We start from the raw sequence: 18,192 nt of genomic DNA, 5'->3' as shown, positions 1-18,192 counted from the left end.
TAAAAAGTCACATTTTATTTTTGAATATTTAATCTCGTAAGAAGCCACATTGCTTATGCACATATATAAATTAAATGTAAGGCACACATCATTATAGAAATTTCCCTTCAAAAACACAGACATCAACAGAAAGAAGCTCGGCAGGAAGATTGGCAAGAGTTTAAAAAATACATTTTTGATAGGTTCAAGTGGTCTTTTTGTAAAAAACACTATCAATAATTGTGAGTGAAGAATAGTTATATACATATACACAATACAGGGCTTGCAATACCACATAGCAGCTTATTGATGAAGCTCCATTTCCCTATTCAAGTGCAAAATAAAATATTGCTACTGTAATATCTATATTCTTTTGGTCTTAAGTGCTTTTCCCTTTGTGACCTCACAGTGGGCATGCTTCTCCATGGATTCTGTTGATCTTCATCCAAAGCTTCAGTTTTGAACTGGTTAGATAGATGACTGAAGTAGATCACAGGAGGCACAGTCCTTTTTGTTTTAAGGTACTGAAGAAATCAACAACATGTTGGATATCATCACTTTGTTTTGAAGCACCTGTTACTTTTTAGTTTCAGGAAAACTTGAAGTGCTGTGTTTGTCTATCTTTGCATCTCTAGATGTTTCAATATCTTGTGAATGATTACAAAATTCTCCAAACTTGGCCACAAATTCATTGTTGCCATTAACATCATCCGCTTTATCAGGTAAACACGGGTGTATCTTGCCTGGATAATCCATCTTGCTGATGGTTATTATTGGCAGTCTCTCTCTCCCAGTTTCAAGTTCAACGTCAGAAATAAAAAGTGACGATCCACTTTGACCTTCTGCTTCGATGTGCTTCAGTGTTCCTTTATCAAAAGTCTTGATTGCCAACTGTTAGAACAGGAACATAAATGAAGGCTGGGTGGATTAGTCAGAAAATTGATGTTTTATTAAAATATACAGTTTCAAGTTGGCAATTAAGGCAAATATTGGGAAAGCTGCGTTATTAAAGGATTGGTGCGGAGACCAAAGTGACTGTTACATTAAACAATTTAATGGCTCATGCTTGATACACGTACACAGACCTCGAGAGCAGAATTTGTGATATTGACCTCTGATACAGAAGAATGAAATCGGTGTTGTGTTGGTCGGTGGGATTTCGGAAGTAAATCCAGGCTGGGCCCATGTACTGGATGGCCTTTAAATTAAAGGTGGAATATCGTTTGAAATGGAAGATATTTACAAACCCAAGAAACAAGACTATGGAGCAATTCAGTCATGTCAGTGTTGATCAGAGTGCAACACAAAGAGTCAGTTATTAATAATTATGTCACCTCTGGGAAAAACAGTCACAAGGGAAATTTGGGTTGGTTTTACCTCATGGCATGAAGCATTGTAACACAATAAATGAATGGCACAAAAAACAAATAGGTTTAATTTATTACCTATAACAGAGACATGATTGCATGGTTATCAAAGTTGAAAATAAAATATTCTTGAATTCTTTGTTTCAAAATTACATGTAAATAGTCGGGTAGTTCAGAAAATAAAATGACGATCACAAATCAGAAAATCAGTAAGTAGAATTAGTATGGATAGAAAGAGATAACAAAACTGACCACGTTGGTGAGGAAGGATATGCACACACTCCCCTACCAGGGTAATACTGTTGGGAGCGTATTGGTAACGTTGACTTGTGGGAGAGATGAGCAATATACATGGAATCTATGTTCACTGGAATTCACACAAACTGGGAAGATGAATTAATAGAATAACATTTCAAACCAAACAGGAAGACCCTGCCTTCTGCATTGAGACAAATTAATAGTTACAGAGCTACTGTGATCATAATGACTGTAATTAAATACATTACTCCGAAATTTGATTTAAACTTCTAAGCTAGACTTGAAGCCAATTACATAGATATAACGGTCACATTACTGTACTTTGAAATATTAGATTTTAAAAATATCAAATAAGAGATAGCGAGCATTTCCAAAACAATTAAGGAGAATTATCATGAAAGTGAAATAGTGCAAAACAAATCTAGCACGGTCCTTTTATGATATAACTGGAGGAATGAAAGAATTCAATAAGATGCCAAACAAAATAATCATTTGAGTTGGGGGTTTAATGTTAGTGGAGGGCCATATGGACAGTGGCACTACGATAGACTTGCCTCACAGCGCCAGAGACCCAGATTAGATCCTGACTACCGTTACTGCCTATGTAGTTTGCACGTTCTCCCCGTGACCGCGTGGGTTCTCACCGGATGCACCGGTTTCCTCCCACACTCCATAGGCGTACAGGTTGTCATATAATTGCTCGCACAAAGTATCTTGGGACATTTCTGTGTTAAAGACATTATACATGGAAATACATTATACATGGTGTGCAATAGATCACACTGCATCTACTCAGTTCTTGACTTGCAAGGTTTCTTGCAAGATTTGTACGGGTGTCAGAGGTTATGGGGAGAAGGCAGCAGAATGGGGTTAGGGGGAGAGATAGATCAGCCATGATTGAATGGCAGAGTACACTTGATGGACCGAATAGTCTAATTCTGCTCCTATCTCTTATGATCTTACCTCATGGATTAATTGTTCATCAAATCTAGGGATACTTTTATCTCTTGTCACAGTCTTTCTTAAATTCTTGGATCTAAAAAAAACTTTTGACAGTTAAAAAAATTGTTTCAAGAACAAATGATTCTCCTTAAATAGATGCACCCCATTTTCATAACATATAAGTGGGTAGATCAGGGAACACAACAGCATATTTTCATGTTTTTCCAGAGTGCTACAGCACAGAAACATGCCCTTCTGCCCAACTTGATCACAGCGACTGGGATGCCCCATCTACACTAGTCCCAGCTGCCCACGTTTAGCCCATATTCCTCTAAACCTTTAAAAAGTCCAAATGCTTTTTAAATGTTATAGTACCTGCCTCAACTACTTCCTCTGGCAGCTCCATGTGAAACGGTTGCCCCTCAGGCACCCATTAAATCTCTCCCCCCACACCAGATATCTATGTCCATCCCGAACCACTCCTGTGAGCCAGTCTTTGCTCCTTACAGTGTGAAAGATGTATTGATGTGTCTACTCTGCAGTAGAGTTGGGATCAAATGTCCTTCACTGCATTCATTGCAAGTTACTATAACACGAGTGCAGTGGGGCCGTTCAATTGAGGGAGTGAACGCACAAGTGTAGTGAATATTTACATTATTTCATTAGTTCATTACACCAACAGAGTTACCATTATCATTTAAATATAGTTATGTAATCAAATAGAGCTACAAACACCAAAGATTCTACAAACACATTCCACTGCTTAATTGCACTTAGGGTCCTTATCTTAAACTAGTTTTGGGGGGATTTTTCACTCAGTCACCGTTAAAGGAGCGGAGTAAAGTTTAGAGCTTGCCTAATTTCCAACAGAGGTTATTGAACCATCAGGCATCGTTGGACCAACACTTTCACCCTTTTGTGATCTAGTCCTCTGGAGGGAAACATCTGCCTTGTTGGTTGTGACATTGTAATTCACACAGATCCTCTCTGCAGTCTACATCACATCAACGTGATCTGGTGCTCATTATCCTCTCTGCATCTTGTTGCTCTGTATAATCAAATCAAGAATCTGCCTTCAGATAAGTTTTTTCTAATTGAATGAGCACTCCATCTGAGACCTTAGTCACCTTTATAAAAACAAAATCAATCAGGCTTATCAGACATGATAGAAACATAGAAAGTAGGTGCGAGAGTAGACCACCAGGTCCGTCGAGCCCGCACCGCCATTCGCTCATGGCTGAACACTAAACAGACACACTTACCCACAAACAGTAGACATAAGACACAGAACACAAGACACTACCCTCCCCTTTATACCGCTATCACCCCTCTCCACCCCAAGAACCGCGTGATCTCCTGGGGGAGGCAAAAAAACGGATAAAAACCCAGGTCCAATTCGGGAAAAAAATCCGGGAAATTCCTCTCCGACCCCAACCCAGGCGATCGACACTTGTCCAGGAGATCACTCAGGTCTTACTATACTAACCATACCTAGGTCCATATCCGTGCCCTCTCCCCGTAGCCCCTTATCCCCTTGGCAGCTAAAAAACCATCTATTTTAGACTTAAATATATTTAACGTTTCTGCTTCCACTGCTCCCTGGGGCAGTGAATTCCATAAATTAACCACCCTCTGGGTGAAGAAGTTCTTCCTCATCTCAGTTTTAAAAGAGCCCCCCCTTATTCTGCGACTATGTCCCCTAGTTCTAGTTTCCCCGATCATTGGGAACATCCTCGGTGCATCCACCCGATCAAGGCCCCTCACGATCTTATATGTTTCAATGAGATCGCCTCTCATTCTTCTAAACTCCAAAGAGTAGAGTTCCAGCCTACTTAACCTTTCCTCATATGTCAATCCCCTCATTGCAGGAATTAATCTTGTAAACCTTCGCTGCACTGCCTCCAGGGCTAGTACATCCTTTCTTAAGTATGGACCTAACAAAGTATGATCTAACAAATCCGTGCTATCTTTTAGTATCCCAGTGAATATCATGTTAAACCACTCTTTCCCAGTAATTTTGCTAAATAAGATTTTAAGATAACTGGTTTGTAATTCCCCAATTTCCTTAAATAGAATTATTTAATTGTCATTTAAATTGAAGAATTATATAGGCAATATCTGCAAAGTTCTCATGATTCAAAAAGAGTTACAATGGAAAAGTGATCAAATTTGGCCGATATCCCTCTAAACCTTTCCCAGCCATGTACCAGTCCCAAGTGTTGTTTAAATGCTGGGTTATTAGATCTATATATATCCATTATAATTCAGTTATTATCATAACTATGCTGTTCATGAAACATTCACACAGCATTGACTGTTAATTTAATCTGACATGAACAAATTTAATATGGTCCTCCCCTATTTTGTATTCTGGGACATTTAGTGAACATACCCTGAATTTCATGGATGTTAACGTTCCACGTTAAGAACACTTTTTACCGCATGCTTTATGAAATCCCTGCATTCATGATTTTGCACCTTCCAAGTTGCTTTAAAGGATCCCAGAAACAACTTCCACGGTAGTGTTGCCGTTTCCTTTACAGGACAAAGTTGTAACCACAAACTCAACATTTCCTGCTTCCCTCTATATGGTCTCTCATCATTGAATTGATTTATCCAAAATTAAAGGTTTCACAACCCCCCCCCCCCCCCCCAATACGTTCACTGTTGCCAAACTGTACTTTTTATATTGAGCTTTAGTGCCAGAAGTGCATTTAAAATTATAATTAATCCCAATGTTCTAAAACAAATCAACTCAGCAGAACTGCAGCAACAGCTCCATTTGATCCAAGGAATGGCACGTTCTACTGCATGTAAATGTATAAATTGAAGGTCAAGACAAGGTTATGTATGAGCTAAATTTGTGAATTTCAAGTTGAAAATGAATTGAACTCATGTTTTCAAAATGGTAAAAACTTGGTTCTATTATCAACAAGAATGGCAAATACTTCTAAACATAATTTAAATATTTCCAAACATAATTTAAAACACGATGTGCGAACTCGTACCAATCAAACGGGAACACTCACACACGTCAGTGAGGACTGATCTGGAATGTGTCAGTTTGAACAGGAGCAACCTCCCTTTCAAATCATTAATGTTTGAATAATCCCATCCACTTACAATGTTTGAAATGTATGCTATCAGGCACAACATCTTGAAAATGGTCATGCGAAGAACATTCATAGACTAAAGTTAACCTAACTAAATTGTGGCTCTCATTAACAGCAGCCAGCAGGATGAATTCTACTCACTTCACCCATTTACATTTCACTCACTTGTCAAATTGATGTATGGACTGTGCAAGCTGTATTTTACCGTTTGACTCATCAATTGCTTCTACCTTCTTAAGTGCATCAACTAGAAAACAAAAGAAATAATTTTTGAAAGACATCGTAGAGACTATTAAATCATTGAAAAGTGGAAAAACTCCGGGTCTGGACGGGTTTAGTAACGAATTTTATAAAAAATTTAATGATTTAATCTCCCCACGTTTATAAACCCTTTATGTTCAAGCACTTAAAGAACACTTTACCACAAACTCTAGCTGAATCAACCATCACATTGATTCCAAAAAAAGATAAAAATCTTGAGGAGCCTGGATCCTATAGGGCAATAGCCCTTCTAAATACGGTTCAGAAGATACTAGCCAAGACTTTGGGTCGTAGATTAAGCCTAGTTATCGGTATAATAATACATCCAGATCAAACTGGGTTTATACCTAAACGACATTCGTTTTATAATTTGAGATGTTTGTTTAACATAATGTATTCGCAGAGAATGACAAATGAAGATCTAACAATTATTTCTTTAGATGCAGAAAAGGCTTTCGACCAAGTGGAATAGTCTTATCTTTTCACAGTGTTGGGAAAATTTCAATTGGGAGAATACTTTACTTTATGGGTGAAGCTTTTATACACTAATCCGACAGCTAGAATACTGACAAATCAAATGCTTTCACCTAAATTTTATTTATCTAGGGGTAACAGACAAGGATGTGCCCTTTCCCCGATGTTATTTGCTTTAGCCATCGAACCTCTTGCTGAGAGTATCAGGTCCCATTCAGGCATTTATGGATATAATACCAAATACACCACCAATAAAATATGGTTATATGCAGATGATGTACTTCTATTATAGACAACCATATGCAGCATCACTAACAGGACTACCTAAATCAACAACCGACTTAGATTCTACGTTAAGCTGCAATCTGGGCAAATTATTTAATTTACAGGGAGAAATTACTTACATTTCTTTTTGACATTTGCAGGCATTGGCTTCCGAACAGCATTTACTGCGATCACATGGCCCTGTTCCGTTACCCGAGCAGGCACAGTTTCCAGAATCTTCAGAATCTCCACATTCTGAACAAGTGAAGGAGAACACAAAATTAAATGCTCTGTGTGATTATGGTGCATTCACATTGGCCTCCAATTAATCTGGAGTCAGACAGCATTTTAATGCAACCACCGTATTTTCCGCGTCCAAGACGATATTTTTTTACTCTAAAATAAGGGCCAAAAATGTACCCGCGTCTTGGAGGCAGAAGGTTAGGCCGTGCAATGCCACTCTCGTAGCGACTGCTCCGCGGAACCTGCCACGCCTTCGATCCTGGAACTGGTTGAAGTGGGAACCGGCTGTAAAAAGACAGCAGCGCTGTGGGGGGGGGGGGGGGGTGGGTGGGAAGAGTTCCTTTCCACAGCGTGTGGGGAGTCTGGCCTGGGTCAGTATGGCCTAGGCTGCACAGTTGTAAACTTGGTTGGGCCACCAGGGGTAAAGTTGTGGGGAGGGCAGGAGCGTTGAAAAGGAGGAAGTCGGAGATCATGCCAGCAACTGACTCACCGCTGCCGCGACGCTCCGGGCGCGGAGCCACCGCAGCGTGGCCGGGGAGGGAAGTAGCTCGGGTGGCTGCGAGCGGCCGCCGGGACCGGACGGAGAAACCGGCCGCCATCTCAGCGCCTTGTTCCTACACGCAAATGCCAGGGACAGCTTTACACCAACAAAATTACCAATCAATCCCTGAATATGTTGCGTTATTTATCCAGATTTAAATGTATTTCCTATTTTTCTCCACTTCCCTCATGTTCTCAACTTATGATGACCATCTGATCTCAGCCTCATGTATTTCAATTCATCTATTGGATTCTTACAGAGAAGTATTTCAGATTTCCACTACACAGTGCATGAAAATTATGCTTCCTGCTTTCACTGGATTTGTGTCTCTTGTGTTGGATCCCTTCCATACAGAGCCACACCAAACCACCATTATCAACAACCTGTACTCCTAGATCCCTCTTTTAATCTCTGGCCTTTGTCCAATCATTTGCTATCAAAACCCCTTCCTCACCTGTATCCGCCCATTAATTGCCACGTTTTATCCTGTCCCTTTTCTCTTCCAGATTCCCCCTTCCCCGCCACAATCAGAATGAAGAAATGTCCCAACCCACAACGTCACCTATCCACGTTCTCCACAGATACTGCCTGACCCGCTGAGTAACTCCAGCACTCTGTGAAACGTCACCTATCCATGTTCTCCAGAGGAGCTGCTTAATCTACTGAGTTATTCCAGCACTTTCTGTAAACTAGCATCTGTAACACCTTGTTCTTACATTTAGTAAAATATAAAGTGGGACAGAAATTGCTGCAAATACATGGATGGTCAGGTTGCATCTGTGGGGACCATTAATAAGATTGGTCTGATTATTTTAGAACTGGATTTTAGAACTGGATAAGAGAAGGGAAGTTTTACCCAATTACTGAGGTTCACCTTTGACGTGCCATTTTAAGCAGGGGCGAACATGACTTTGTGAAAATGCAAAATTATGTTTTTTTGATGGGTTTATGGGAAAAGAATAGTCAGCGGGTTTTTTTCTGAACAGTTTTGCTGAACAATTTTTCATAAACATTTCTCGATAAGATTCATTAGCATTTCTCAAACAGATATTTACACGGGAAATATGGGAGTGGCTGTGGATCGATGGAGTTCAAATGGCTGCTTAACTCTTGTTCAGAAGGATTTGTACATCCTTGCTGGTGAATCACAGATATTAACGGGTAGGTTGAGCAAGTCAGGATGGCAAATGATGTTGGCCTTGAACTGGCAATTCTCAGCATGATCTAGCTCCAATTCAACAGGTCCCTGGGGATCAAACCTGAAATACTTGGTACAGTTCTCATCTTTTTACGATGGGAAGGATGTACACATTAAAGGCTTATCAAATGATTCCTGGGATGAGAAGATTGTATTTATGATGTTAAAAAGACAAACCCACTATAGTTTCTGGAGCTTAGATGGCAAACGGTGATCACTTGAAGGGTCCAGATTGGATGTCTGCAGAGATTGCTTCCTTTAACCAGAGAGGCAGCTCCTCTGGCCTGCAGTTTCAGGGGAAGAGCTTGGCTATTTGAGATTGTCAGGAAGAATCTCTTCATACAGCCAGTCCCGAATCATTCAGTTTACCTCAGAGTACCACGTATGGTCAGTTCGTTTCAGCCAAATCGGATCTCAATCGATTTTTGGAATGGAGGGGAATCAAGGAATAAGTGATACAAGTAGGAAAAAGCCCAGGGCAAATTTATCACCAAGATTTATCCAGGCTTGTGGGACCATTCAGCCTTCTGATATTCCCTATGATTCTATATTCCCTAGGACTCTATGATCTACAAGGAGCTGTCGGCTGAAGTATTTACCTTTCCACAGACTGCTTCTGCAAAGTCCACTGGTGTACACTGTTGCTTATTTCGCAAATTGACTGATGCTCCATTGGACATGAGCAGGTGGACCAGGGCTTGATACTGTCCTTTCACAGCTTCATGTAGACCAGTATTCCCTTGGTTATTGGCGACATTGACAGAGGCACCATGCTGAGGATTTGTACAATAAGCAAACATTAAATTGGATAGTTATATGGATGGGAAAGGAATGGAGGGTTATGGTCTGAGCGCAGGTATATGGGACTAGGGGAGACTATGTGTTCGGCACGGACTAGAGGGGTCGAGATGGCCTGTTTCCGTGCTGTAATTGTTATATGTTATATGTTATTAAGGACATATGTGTATATAGAAAAGGCAAACTGGCTGCCTCGCCAACAGTCTGTCTGTCCCCTCCTTCTTTGTTGTTTCTATGTGTTAAATGTATGTTTTTAGTGTTCTTTAGCTTGTTTTATATGGGTGGGGGGAGTTGGGGGAAACTTCTCCTAATCTCTTACGTCGACGGAGATGCGTTTTTTTCCGTGTCGTATCTCCGTCCGCACTGTGGCCTAACATAGAGGAGCTGGAGAGGAGCCTGACTTCGAGAGCTCCACCGCGGGTGCCTGCAGACTTACCATCGCGGAACCCACTATCCCTGTTGAGGATCGACTTTGGGGCTCCAACCGCGGAAGTCTGCGGACTTTAACATCTGGTTAGAGACCGACTTCGGGAGCTCAAAGCCGCAGGAGCTTCGATCCCCCCGACGCAGGAGCCTTGATCGCCCCGACGCGGGGGCTTTGACTGCCGAAGCTTCGACTGCCCCAACATTATTAAGCAGCAAGTGGGAATTGTACACGGCCTCCATGCAGGGTACAGTGCCAACAATAGCCAGGGAAGCCTTCATCAACGTACTCATGATGTTGACCCGCTGAATGTTTCCTGCATTTACCTGTTTATAACAAGGTGATGGCTCATTTACATCCAATAGTTTATATTTAGAAAGGATTAGTTATTGATTATAATACGATAGATATGATTGTAAAAATTAAAAATAGTTTGATCCAATCTGAAAATTTGCTCTATAATCTGAATAAGCAAACTACAGGCACGAGGCACGAGTGGACTATAATAGTCTTGGAGGTTGCATCCAGAGGCAGAAACTAAACATGCAAACGCCAACATTTATAGAATTACACGCAATATGTATCGCTTGAAAGTTAAAAAAAAGTACAGGAAAACTGGGTCAGCAGTGGCTATCAGGTTAAAAATAGCATGAGATTAATGGAAAACATGTAAAATATAAGGTGCCTAAAGAAGATTGAGAGTTTTTCAGAATTCAAAGGAGGAATCAAGGCATGGGTAAGAAAAAGTAAAGTATAATATAAAACACGGTGAGAGCTTTGACAGATACGCAAATGAAAGATGGGCACAAATTAGTGTGGGCGTCACAGGGCTGCCAACTCTCACCCAATGTTGGCAGCCCTGGTGTCATACAGTCTGAAGCAAGAAAAATCACCTTGGAGAATAACTAAATGGCAGAGCAGTGGGGAGGAACTGCAAGTCTTGCGTCAACGGGAACCTGAAAATAATGCAATAGTTTTTTAAAAATTGAGCATCTGGTGGAGAAATTAACTGAGGTTTTGAAGGAGAGACAATGTAAACTGGCTAAACTGTGATCAGAATTCCTTCGGGGGGGGGGGGGGGGGGGGGGGGTCGCACAAAGTAACCCCACAATTTAAGAGGAAATGGAACCTTAGACCTGTTATTCTGAAATGAGTATTGTAAAGATGCAAAGGGTTAACCCTCTTCTATATGTGGTGCCATGTTTAAAATGCAGCTGAAGACTGCCCAGAGCTGGCACCGTAGTGACAGACTAGATCACATCTCTGGGATGGGATTTGAAATACTGTGTTCTTAACCAGTGATGAATTCCACCAAAAGAAAATGCAACTACAAATAAATAGGTTTGTTTTGACTATGGAGTTGAAAGTGCTAAATATTAGGGAAAAACAGATGTCAGAATTAGAAGCTGTATCTCAACAATGAAAACAACGACATTTCACACAAGTGATGTTCTTACCTTCAGCAGCAATTCAGCAATTTCCAGATAGCCTCGAAGGCAAGCATGCAGCAACGGCGTGTTACCAAACAAATCTTTCTTGTTCAGTTTGGCATTATAATTCAGCAAATATTTTACTATCTGTTTCCAAAAAAAATCAGAACAGGTGGTATTAATCTAAATATGTAAAGATAGTTCTATATTGTTAAGGACAAGAATGGTGAAAGGAAAAGGCAGGAGGAATCGTGAGATGAAGATATCTGTGGATAGAGGGGTTTTGAAGTGAGAGAAGACAAAGTGTGTAGAGTCATCGAGTGTACAATGTAGAAACAGGCCCTTCGGCCCAACTTGCCCACACCGGCCAACATGTCCCAGCTACACTAGACCCACTTGCCTGCGTTTGGTCCATATCCATCAAAACCTGTCCTATCCATGTACCTACAACTGTTTCTTAAACGTTGGGATAGTCTCAGCCTCGACCACCTCTTCTGGCAGCTCGTTCCATACACCCACCACTCTGTGTGAAAAGGTTACCCATCAGATTCCTATTAAATCTTTTCCCCTTCACCTTAAACATATGTCCACGATTCACCTAATGTGGGCAAGAGACTCTGATCTATTCCTCTCATGATTTTAAACACTCCGATTTTTTTAATGGCATTTCCCAATTGAATCTAGCCTTCTAGCCCACATAGCTATATAATTGGATCTATTTACGTTTAAAACCCTAATATTTTAATCGCATTTTCTCACAAAGAGAAATTCTATTATGCTACGATCTCTCTTCATCAGAAGATCCTGCTATTAAATATTAATTAACTAATTGGCACAGTTTCATTCAACAATACTGGATAGTTCCACTGTTGGTCTCTCAGCACTTTATATGAATTTATTTTCTTGATTCTACAATTCTACTAGAATTGATCTGGGTTTGTGCTCTGAACTCCAACCTTGTGAATGGATCAGATTCCCAGTGGAAACTGTGCCAGGATTCCCAATGTGTGGAGTTCTGACACCGGCATACCTCCGTGTTTAGTTCATGAATGTCAAACATTTGTTCCTCGATAAAAAAGGAAAGAATATACAACTCAAAGGTGAAACGCTATTTTTAAAGAGTAATCATTGTCAGGAAACAAGTCTGAAATATTTCACAAACCAAAACTTTATTGCAAGCCAATCTCGTTTACCTGTAGGTCGGTGTGTTGGCACGCCAGGTGGAGTGGGGTGGAATGATGGGAATTTTTCATGTTGACATTAGCACCATGACGCAGCAGAAGTGCGACCAAGTCAATATGTCCGTGCAGAGAGGCCACATGTAACGGAGTAAACCCATCTTGGTTGGCAGAATTCACACCCAATCCATTTACTGTAACACTGGAGAGTTTCTAGAGAGATCACACCCACCATTAGTCTTGGGATTATCCCGATATACAGCATTCCCCAAATGTGGAATAACAAGCACATATATTGTAAACACTTCCAAACAAAGGTGGAGCAAGACTAAAACAAAGGATCATTTCTAGAGGGGTCAAGGTAGATCGTTGCCCTGGGTCTAGAACCAGGGTTTCTTGCCAAAGTCATCAACTATAGTTTTGGAATCATATCTCAAATGCTATGATCAAGAAACCATAAGGTCGCATTACAAACAGCAAGCAGCAGGTGACGCTACCTTCTGTGCAGGTTCACACTTGGGACACCAACACAAAGGGTGGCAGAATTCTGGTTTCAGTACAAGTCCATCTTCCTCATCTGGATCTTCGTCCATCCATTCAAACAGATATCGTACCTGCAGGTAGAACACACAAGATTATAAGGAAGGAGAAGGGTGGGTAGAAGAGAAATCTTTGCTAACTTCTTGGAGAACATTTACGTCACTAAGAATTCAATTGTAATCAAAGACCCTTGTGAAACAATTTCGCAGACAGGAGAACAAAGACTTGTTTTAATTTATTTCTGGCAGGTACTGATATAGAATGTTTGCAACAACCTGCATTTCAACACCTTCTGTACTTCATAAAAAGTATTTAATTATGTGACGTTTTTGGGAGCAATTCAATATTGTTGTACCTCTTGAGAACAGGTTCACCCACTTACAAGCTGTCGTGACATCCTGGATCCTGGCACCAGGGAGGTAGCACACCATCCTTGAATCCCATCTGTTGCCGCAGAAACCCCTGTCCGTACCTCTCACAATGGAGTCTCCAACTACCATGGCGTTGCCTGACGTCAGCCTCTTTGGTTTTGGCTCAACAGCCCTTTTGGCTTCGCAAGCTCAGTCTGGGTCCACCGCTCAGTCTGTTAACTTCTTCTGTCCCGACAGCTTCTAAGTGGGTGAACCTGTTCACAAGAGGTACAACACCCGGGGACCTTTGCATTCCATGTTTCCCTCCCTTTCTCACCGTCACCCTCCTTCTCTCTTCCAGTATCTTAGGTGTAACAATCAGGGCATTCCCTCGACAAGGCTGCACCCCTTGTCAGATGCTAAATTGCCTAAATGTCCAATTTACCAATCTTCCAATCTAATTGTTCAGCCAATCCCCACACTTACTCCCAGGGCTGGATTTAGATGAAGAGAGGCCCTAGGCTATTCCACTTGTGAGGCCCCTCCCAATCCCCCACGACGAGAGGAAGATGGAAGAGTCCACCAGATTGACACTGACCGATATGCAGCTGAGCGTGGCCAATGAGATAAAGGCTGGAAAGCTGCGCTTTTTATTTATTGCCAGTGCTAGTGAAATAAGTGCACACAGCGCATATCACAAGCGCAAAGCTGAAAGACCCTTGCGGCCGGGGTCCAGGGCCCTTAAGCGGGCCCTGGAAGCTCTGGGGTTTTAGATGCTCTCTGGTGCATTCTGACCCTTATTTTGGAACATTTTTGCACCAAATATATGACCAATATTTCAGAAATAATTTTGGTTGAGTCAAGAGTAATGAGTGGTTGGAATTGGATGATTGGGGTCATTGTTGTATACATTTTTTTAAATCAAGAATTGAAGCTGTCCTTGTTTTAATAATCAAGTTGTACTGTAAAATGTTATAACGGAGCATGCAAACACTGCAAATAAAATACTGTAAGTTTTTGCAGTAAATAAAACCTTTTTTTAGAAAATGTTTTGCGTGTTGATTTGATTGCCTGTTACTGTACGACTGTGTTAGTGAGTGCACATTAAAAATATGATGCAAAATGAAAATTGCAAACTATGGAATTTATATTTTTCAGTATTGTTATCAAGGAATAGAAAGCAGTTCCAATTGTTTCATATTATTCATATGGAGGAGAAAATATCTCTAAAACCTACCTTAATTTTGCAATCTCACTAAAGATCCCCTTCCCCTCTCCCCCTTCCTCCCCATCTCTCTCTCCCCCTCTTTCTCTCCCCCCCCTCCCTCTCCCCCGTCTCAACCCCCCCTTTCCCCCTCTCACATCCCCCCCTCTCTCTCCCACACACCGCAGCCCCCCCCCGCCCGGAGAAACGGGCACTCCCGCAACGCAATATTCCACTACTTACCTGGAGTAGACACGAAGCATCGAGGTGATTGTGTGTAGTGCAAATGGAGATCTGAACCCGCCCGGGCCCACTGCGCATTTTTTTTAACTCTATGAAAAAAAACACCTTGGCCGGAGGCCCCCTGGATTTTGAGGCCCTAGGCCTCAGCGTATGAGGCCTGTAGGTAAATCCGGCCCTGCCGAGGCTCCCTAGATCTCGAGGCCCCAAGCTTAAGCTTGTGAAGCTAATACGTAAATCCGGCCCTGCTCACTCCTAACCTTCCTTCCTCTGATGAGCTGGGAAGTATGTGCTTTGTCCGACCTGCTCTCAAAGACTGCTAAAGTTCTGTTTGCACCCTTTTTATTCCTGCTCTACTACCCGTGACTCACCAAGTCCAGCCAACAGCACTCTTAATAATAATAATAATAATAATAATAATAATAATATCTTTTATTGTCATTGCACGTCAGTGCAACGAGATTTAGTATGCAGCTTCCAACCGATGTAAAAGAAAAGTAAAATAAATAAATAAGCTGTGTGACGTGACCATCCGAGGGAGACAGTCCAGAGGGGGTGGGGGGCACTCAGCAGGGCTGGTTCAGAGCCGCTATAGCTCTGGGAATAAAGCTGTTTCTGAGTCTGGAGGTTCGGGCGTAGAAGGCCTTGTAACGTCTGCCGGAGGGAAGTAGTTCAAACAGTCAGTTACAAGGGTGTGAGGAGTCTTTATGGATGCTGATGGCCTTCTTGCTGCAAGGTATGCTCCACTCAGTGGAGAATCTTTCCTATTCTATTCCCAATGACTTGCATTTCTCAATGAAAAGTTGCAGACCTCCGTATCAACTCCCTAAAGATACAGCCAAAAACTCGTCTCTTTTCATTCACAATACTGATTCAGTGGCCTGTTTCCACAGAATAAACACTTACATCTGGTTATAGAAACAAAAAAACATAGAAAAATAGGTGCAGGAGTAGGATTTGGCCCTTCGTGCCAGCACCGCCATTCAATATGATCATGGCTGATCATCTAAAATCAGTACCCCCTTCCAGCTTTCCCCCCATATCCCTCGATTCCTTTAGCACCAAGAGCTAAATCTAACTCTCTTGAAACAAGGCCTAAGTCAAGTAAAAAGAAACAGAATATTTAATACGTTGAACTCGCAACCATTTTATTTTATTTTTACTATGATTTTTTAGGCTAATAATTTACATTCCAATACTAGCCTAGATTCTCAGGCACTCAAAGCACAAGATTCAATATTAGTTGATTGACGAGCAGCCCTTCTGCTTTAGCAGAGAAAGAGGATTAAATGATCTACTCTAATGCTGCTGAATTTCCAATCAGTTTAATGAAGGTCAGTGTAGAGTCGTAAACAGAAGCTAGAGATCTGCAGAAATCACTAACTGGTTTAAAATGTTTTTTCTTTCCCTCTGTAGTACCACACCTCGTACTTTAAAGTCTGATCCAAACCAGCTATCCTGCTCGACTACTATACTGATTTAAAGGAGACTTTGCTTTAGGCCTTGTGCTTGAGAGGATACTTACCTGAGCAGCGTTGCAATTGTGGACGTGCACCATGAGAGGGAGTTCCATGCTGTGTTTTGTGATTACGGCATCTGTGCATTCATTAATCCACAAGGGTTTGTTTCATTAACACTCTGAACTGGCATAGGAAAGGATGGTCACCTCTGAACTATGTAATGGGTTGGGATGATCAACAAATGGAAGTGGCAGCATAGAATATAAACTCGTCACAATGACAGAAAGCAACAGGAAAGCGGGACAAACAGTTGTCCAGTCTAGGGAATGATTTAAGTAAGTAAATTTATTGGCCAAGTATTCATATACAAAGAATTTGCCTTGATGCTCCGCCCACAAGTAACAACATGACATACAGTGACAGTTACGAATGACTCAGAAAACACTAAACATTAATAATAATAAAACATTAATGCATTAATGATAAAACATGTGGATTTCAGTGGATTCCTTCAGATTGAAAACTAAAATCAATTGTTTAAAAAATTATCTAGGGTTTGGCTGAATGTTAAATGCTGCTGAATTCTAAAGCTTCGTGTTGGGTAATTATGAGAATAATGATAGGTTCAGGGAAGGCACCGAGCCTTGTGGCACCCCACTAGTCTCTGAAAAGGACCTGTTAATTCCTGCTCTTTGCTTCCTGTCTGCCAACCAGTTCTCTATCCATGTCAATCCCCTACCCCCAATACCATGTGCTCTAATTTTGCATACTAATCTCTTGTGTCGGACCTTGTCAAAGGCTTTTTGTAAGTCCAGATACACCACATCCACTGGCTCTCACTTATCCATTCTACTTGTTACATCCTCAAAAAATTTCAGAAGATTAGTCAAGCATGATTTCTCCTTCATAAATTCATGTTGACTTTGACCGATCCTTTCACTGCTTTCCAAATGCGCTGTTATAACATCTTTAATAATCGACTCAAGCATCTTCCCCACTACTGATGTGAGGCTGACTGGTCTAAAATTCCCCGTTTTCTCTCTCCCTCCTTTCTTAAAAAGTGGAGTCACATTGGCTACCCTCCAGTCCACAGAAACTGATCCAGAGTCGGGAGAACATTGGAAAATGACCAATGCGTCCACGATTTCTAGGGCCACCTCCTTGAATACTCTGGGATGCAGACCATCAGGCCCTGGGTATTAATCTGCCTTCAGTCCCAACAGTTCACCAAACACAGCAACTCTACCGCTGCACCACCGTGCTGCCCATGGATTTATAAAGTTACCAAAAAGGAATTCAGGAAAACGCCACCGTCATCTTTCTCACTAATTTTCAGATCAGGTTTCAAGACTGATATTCTGTACTTACCATTTCCACATCTCCATCAGCCACAGCTCGCAATAACTTTTCCGTCTGCAATAAAAAGCAATTTACTAAGATCCTTTTATTAACCGTAAAGAATTAAAATTAGTAACCTGGTTCAGCACATTTCTTTCTAGCAGATCAGTAACCTAGTCTACAAAGTGTTTAAGAAGGAACTGCAGATGCTGGAAAATCGAAGGTTGACAAAAGTGCTGGAGAAACTCAGCGGGTGCAGCAGCATCTATGGAGCGAAGGAGGCAAAGTTTCGGGCCGAAACCTGAAGGGTTTCGGCCCGAAACGTTGCCTATTTCCTTTACTATTTCCTTTGGTTTTCATCCCAAAACGTTGCCTTATTTCCTTCGCTCCATAGATGCTGCTGCACCCGCTGAGTTTCTCCAGCACTTTTGTCAACCTAGTCTACAAGATTTATGTAGGTGGCAAATGAATTTTTTTTTTAAATCCTAAATAGGTACAGAAAATGCTTGCTTTGGAACACATCATTGTCAAGTTGTTTCATCAAATTAGATTGGTAGTGTTCCAGGGCATATAAACATCACTAAAAGCCA

At 41.4% G+C, this 18,192-nt stretch overlaps 1 protein-coding gene across 4 annotated transcripts in view; it reads right to left on the bottom strand.

The window, feature by feature from the left end:
- Window positions 1-18,192, bottom strand: part of ankrd27 (ankyrin repeat domain 27) — a 58,053-nt gene continuing 39,861 nt past the window's right edge. For 3 of the 4 annotated variants that reach the window (XM_033036438.1, XM_033036440.1, XM_033036439.1), the window contains exons 21-29: window positions 17,633-17,677; window positions 12,968-13,084; window positions 12,486-12,683; window positions 11,320-11,439; window positions 9,240-9,413; window positions 6,799-6,913; window positions 5,825-5,906; window positions 2,568-2,640; window positions 1-870 (exon numbers count right to left, since the gene is read on the bottom strand). In XM_033036438.1, coding sequence (XP_032892329.1) covers window positions 556-870; window positions 2,568-2,640; window positions 5,825-5,906; window positions 6,799-6,913; window positions 9,240-9,413; window positions 11,320-11,439; window positions 12,486-12,683; window positions 12,968-13,084; window positions 17,633-17,677 — 1,239 coding nt within the window. In that variant the 3' untranslated portion in view covers window positions 1-555. Of the gene's footprint in view, window positions 871-2,567; window positions 2,651-5,824; window positions 5,907-6,798; window positions 6,914-9,239; window positions 9,414-11,319; window positions 11,440-12,485; window positions 12,684-12,967; window positions 13,085-17,632; window positions 17,678-18,192 lie in introns of all 4 variants that reach the window. The other variant, XR_004414553.1, reaches the window with a different exon arrangement.

This window comes from Amblyraja radiata, chromosome 17, assembly GCF_010909765.2.
Source record: "Amblyraja radiata isolate CabotCenter1 chromosome 17, sAmbRad1.1.pri, whole genome shotgun sequence".
Classification (NCBI taxonomy): Eukaryota; Metazoa; Chordata; class Chondrichthyes; order Rajiformes; family Rajidae; genus Amblyraja; species Amblyraja radiata.
Note: the sequence above shows the minus strand (reverse complement) of the source record. Positions and strands in the feature narration are given on the sequence as shown.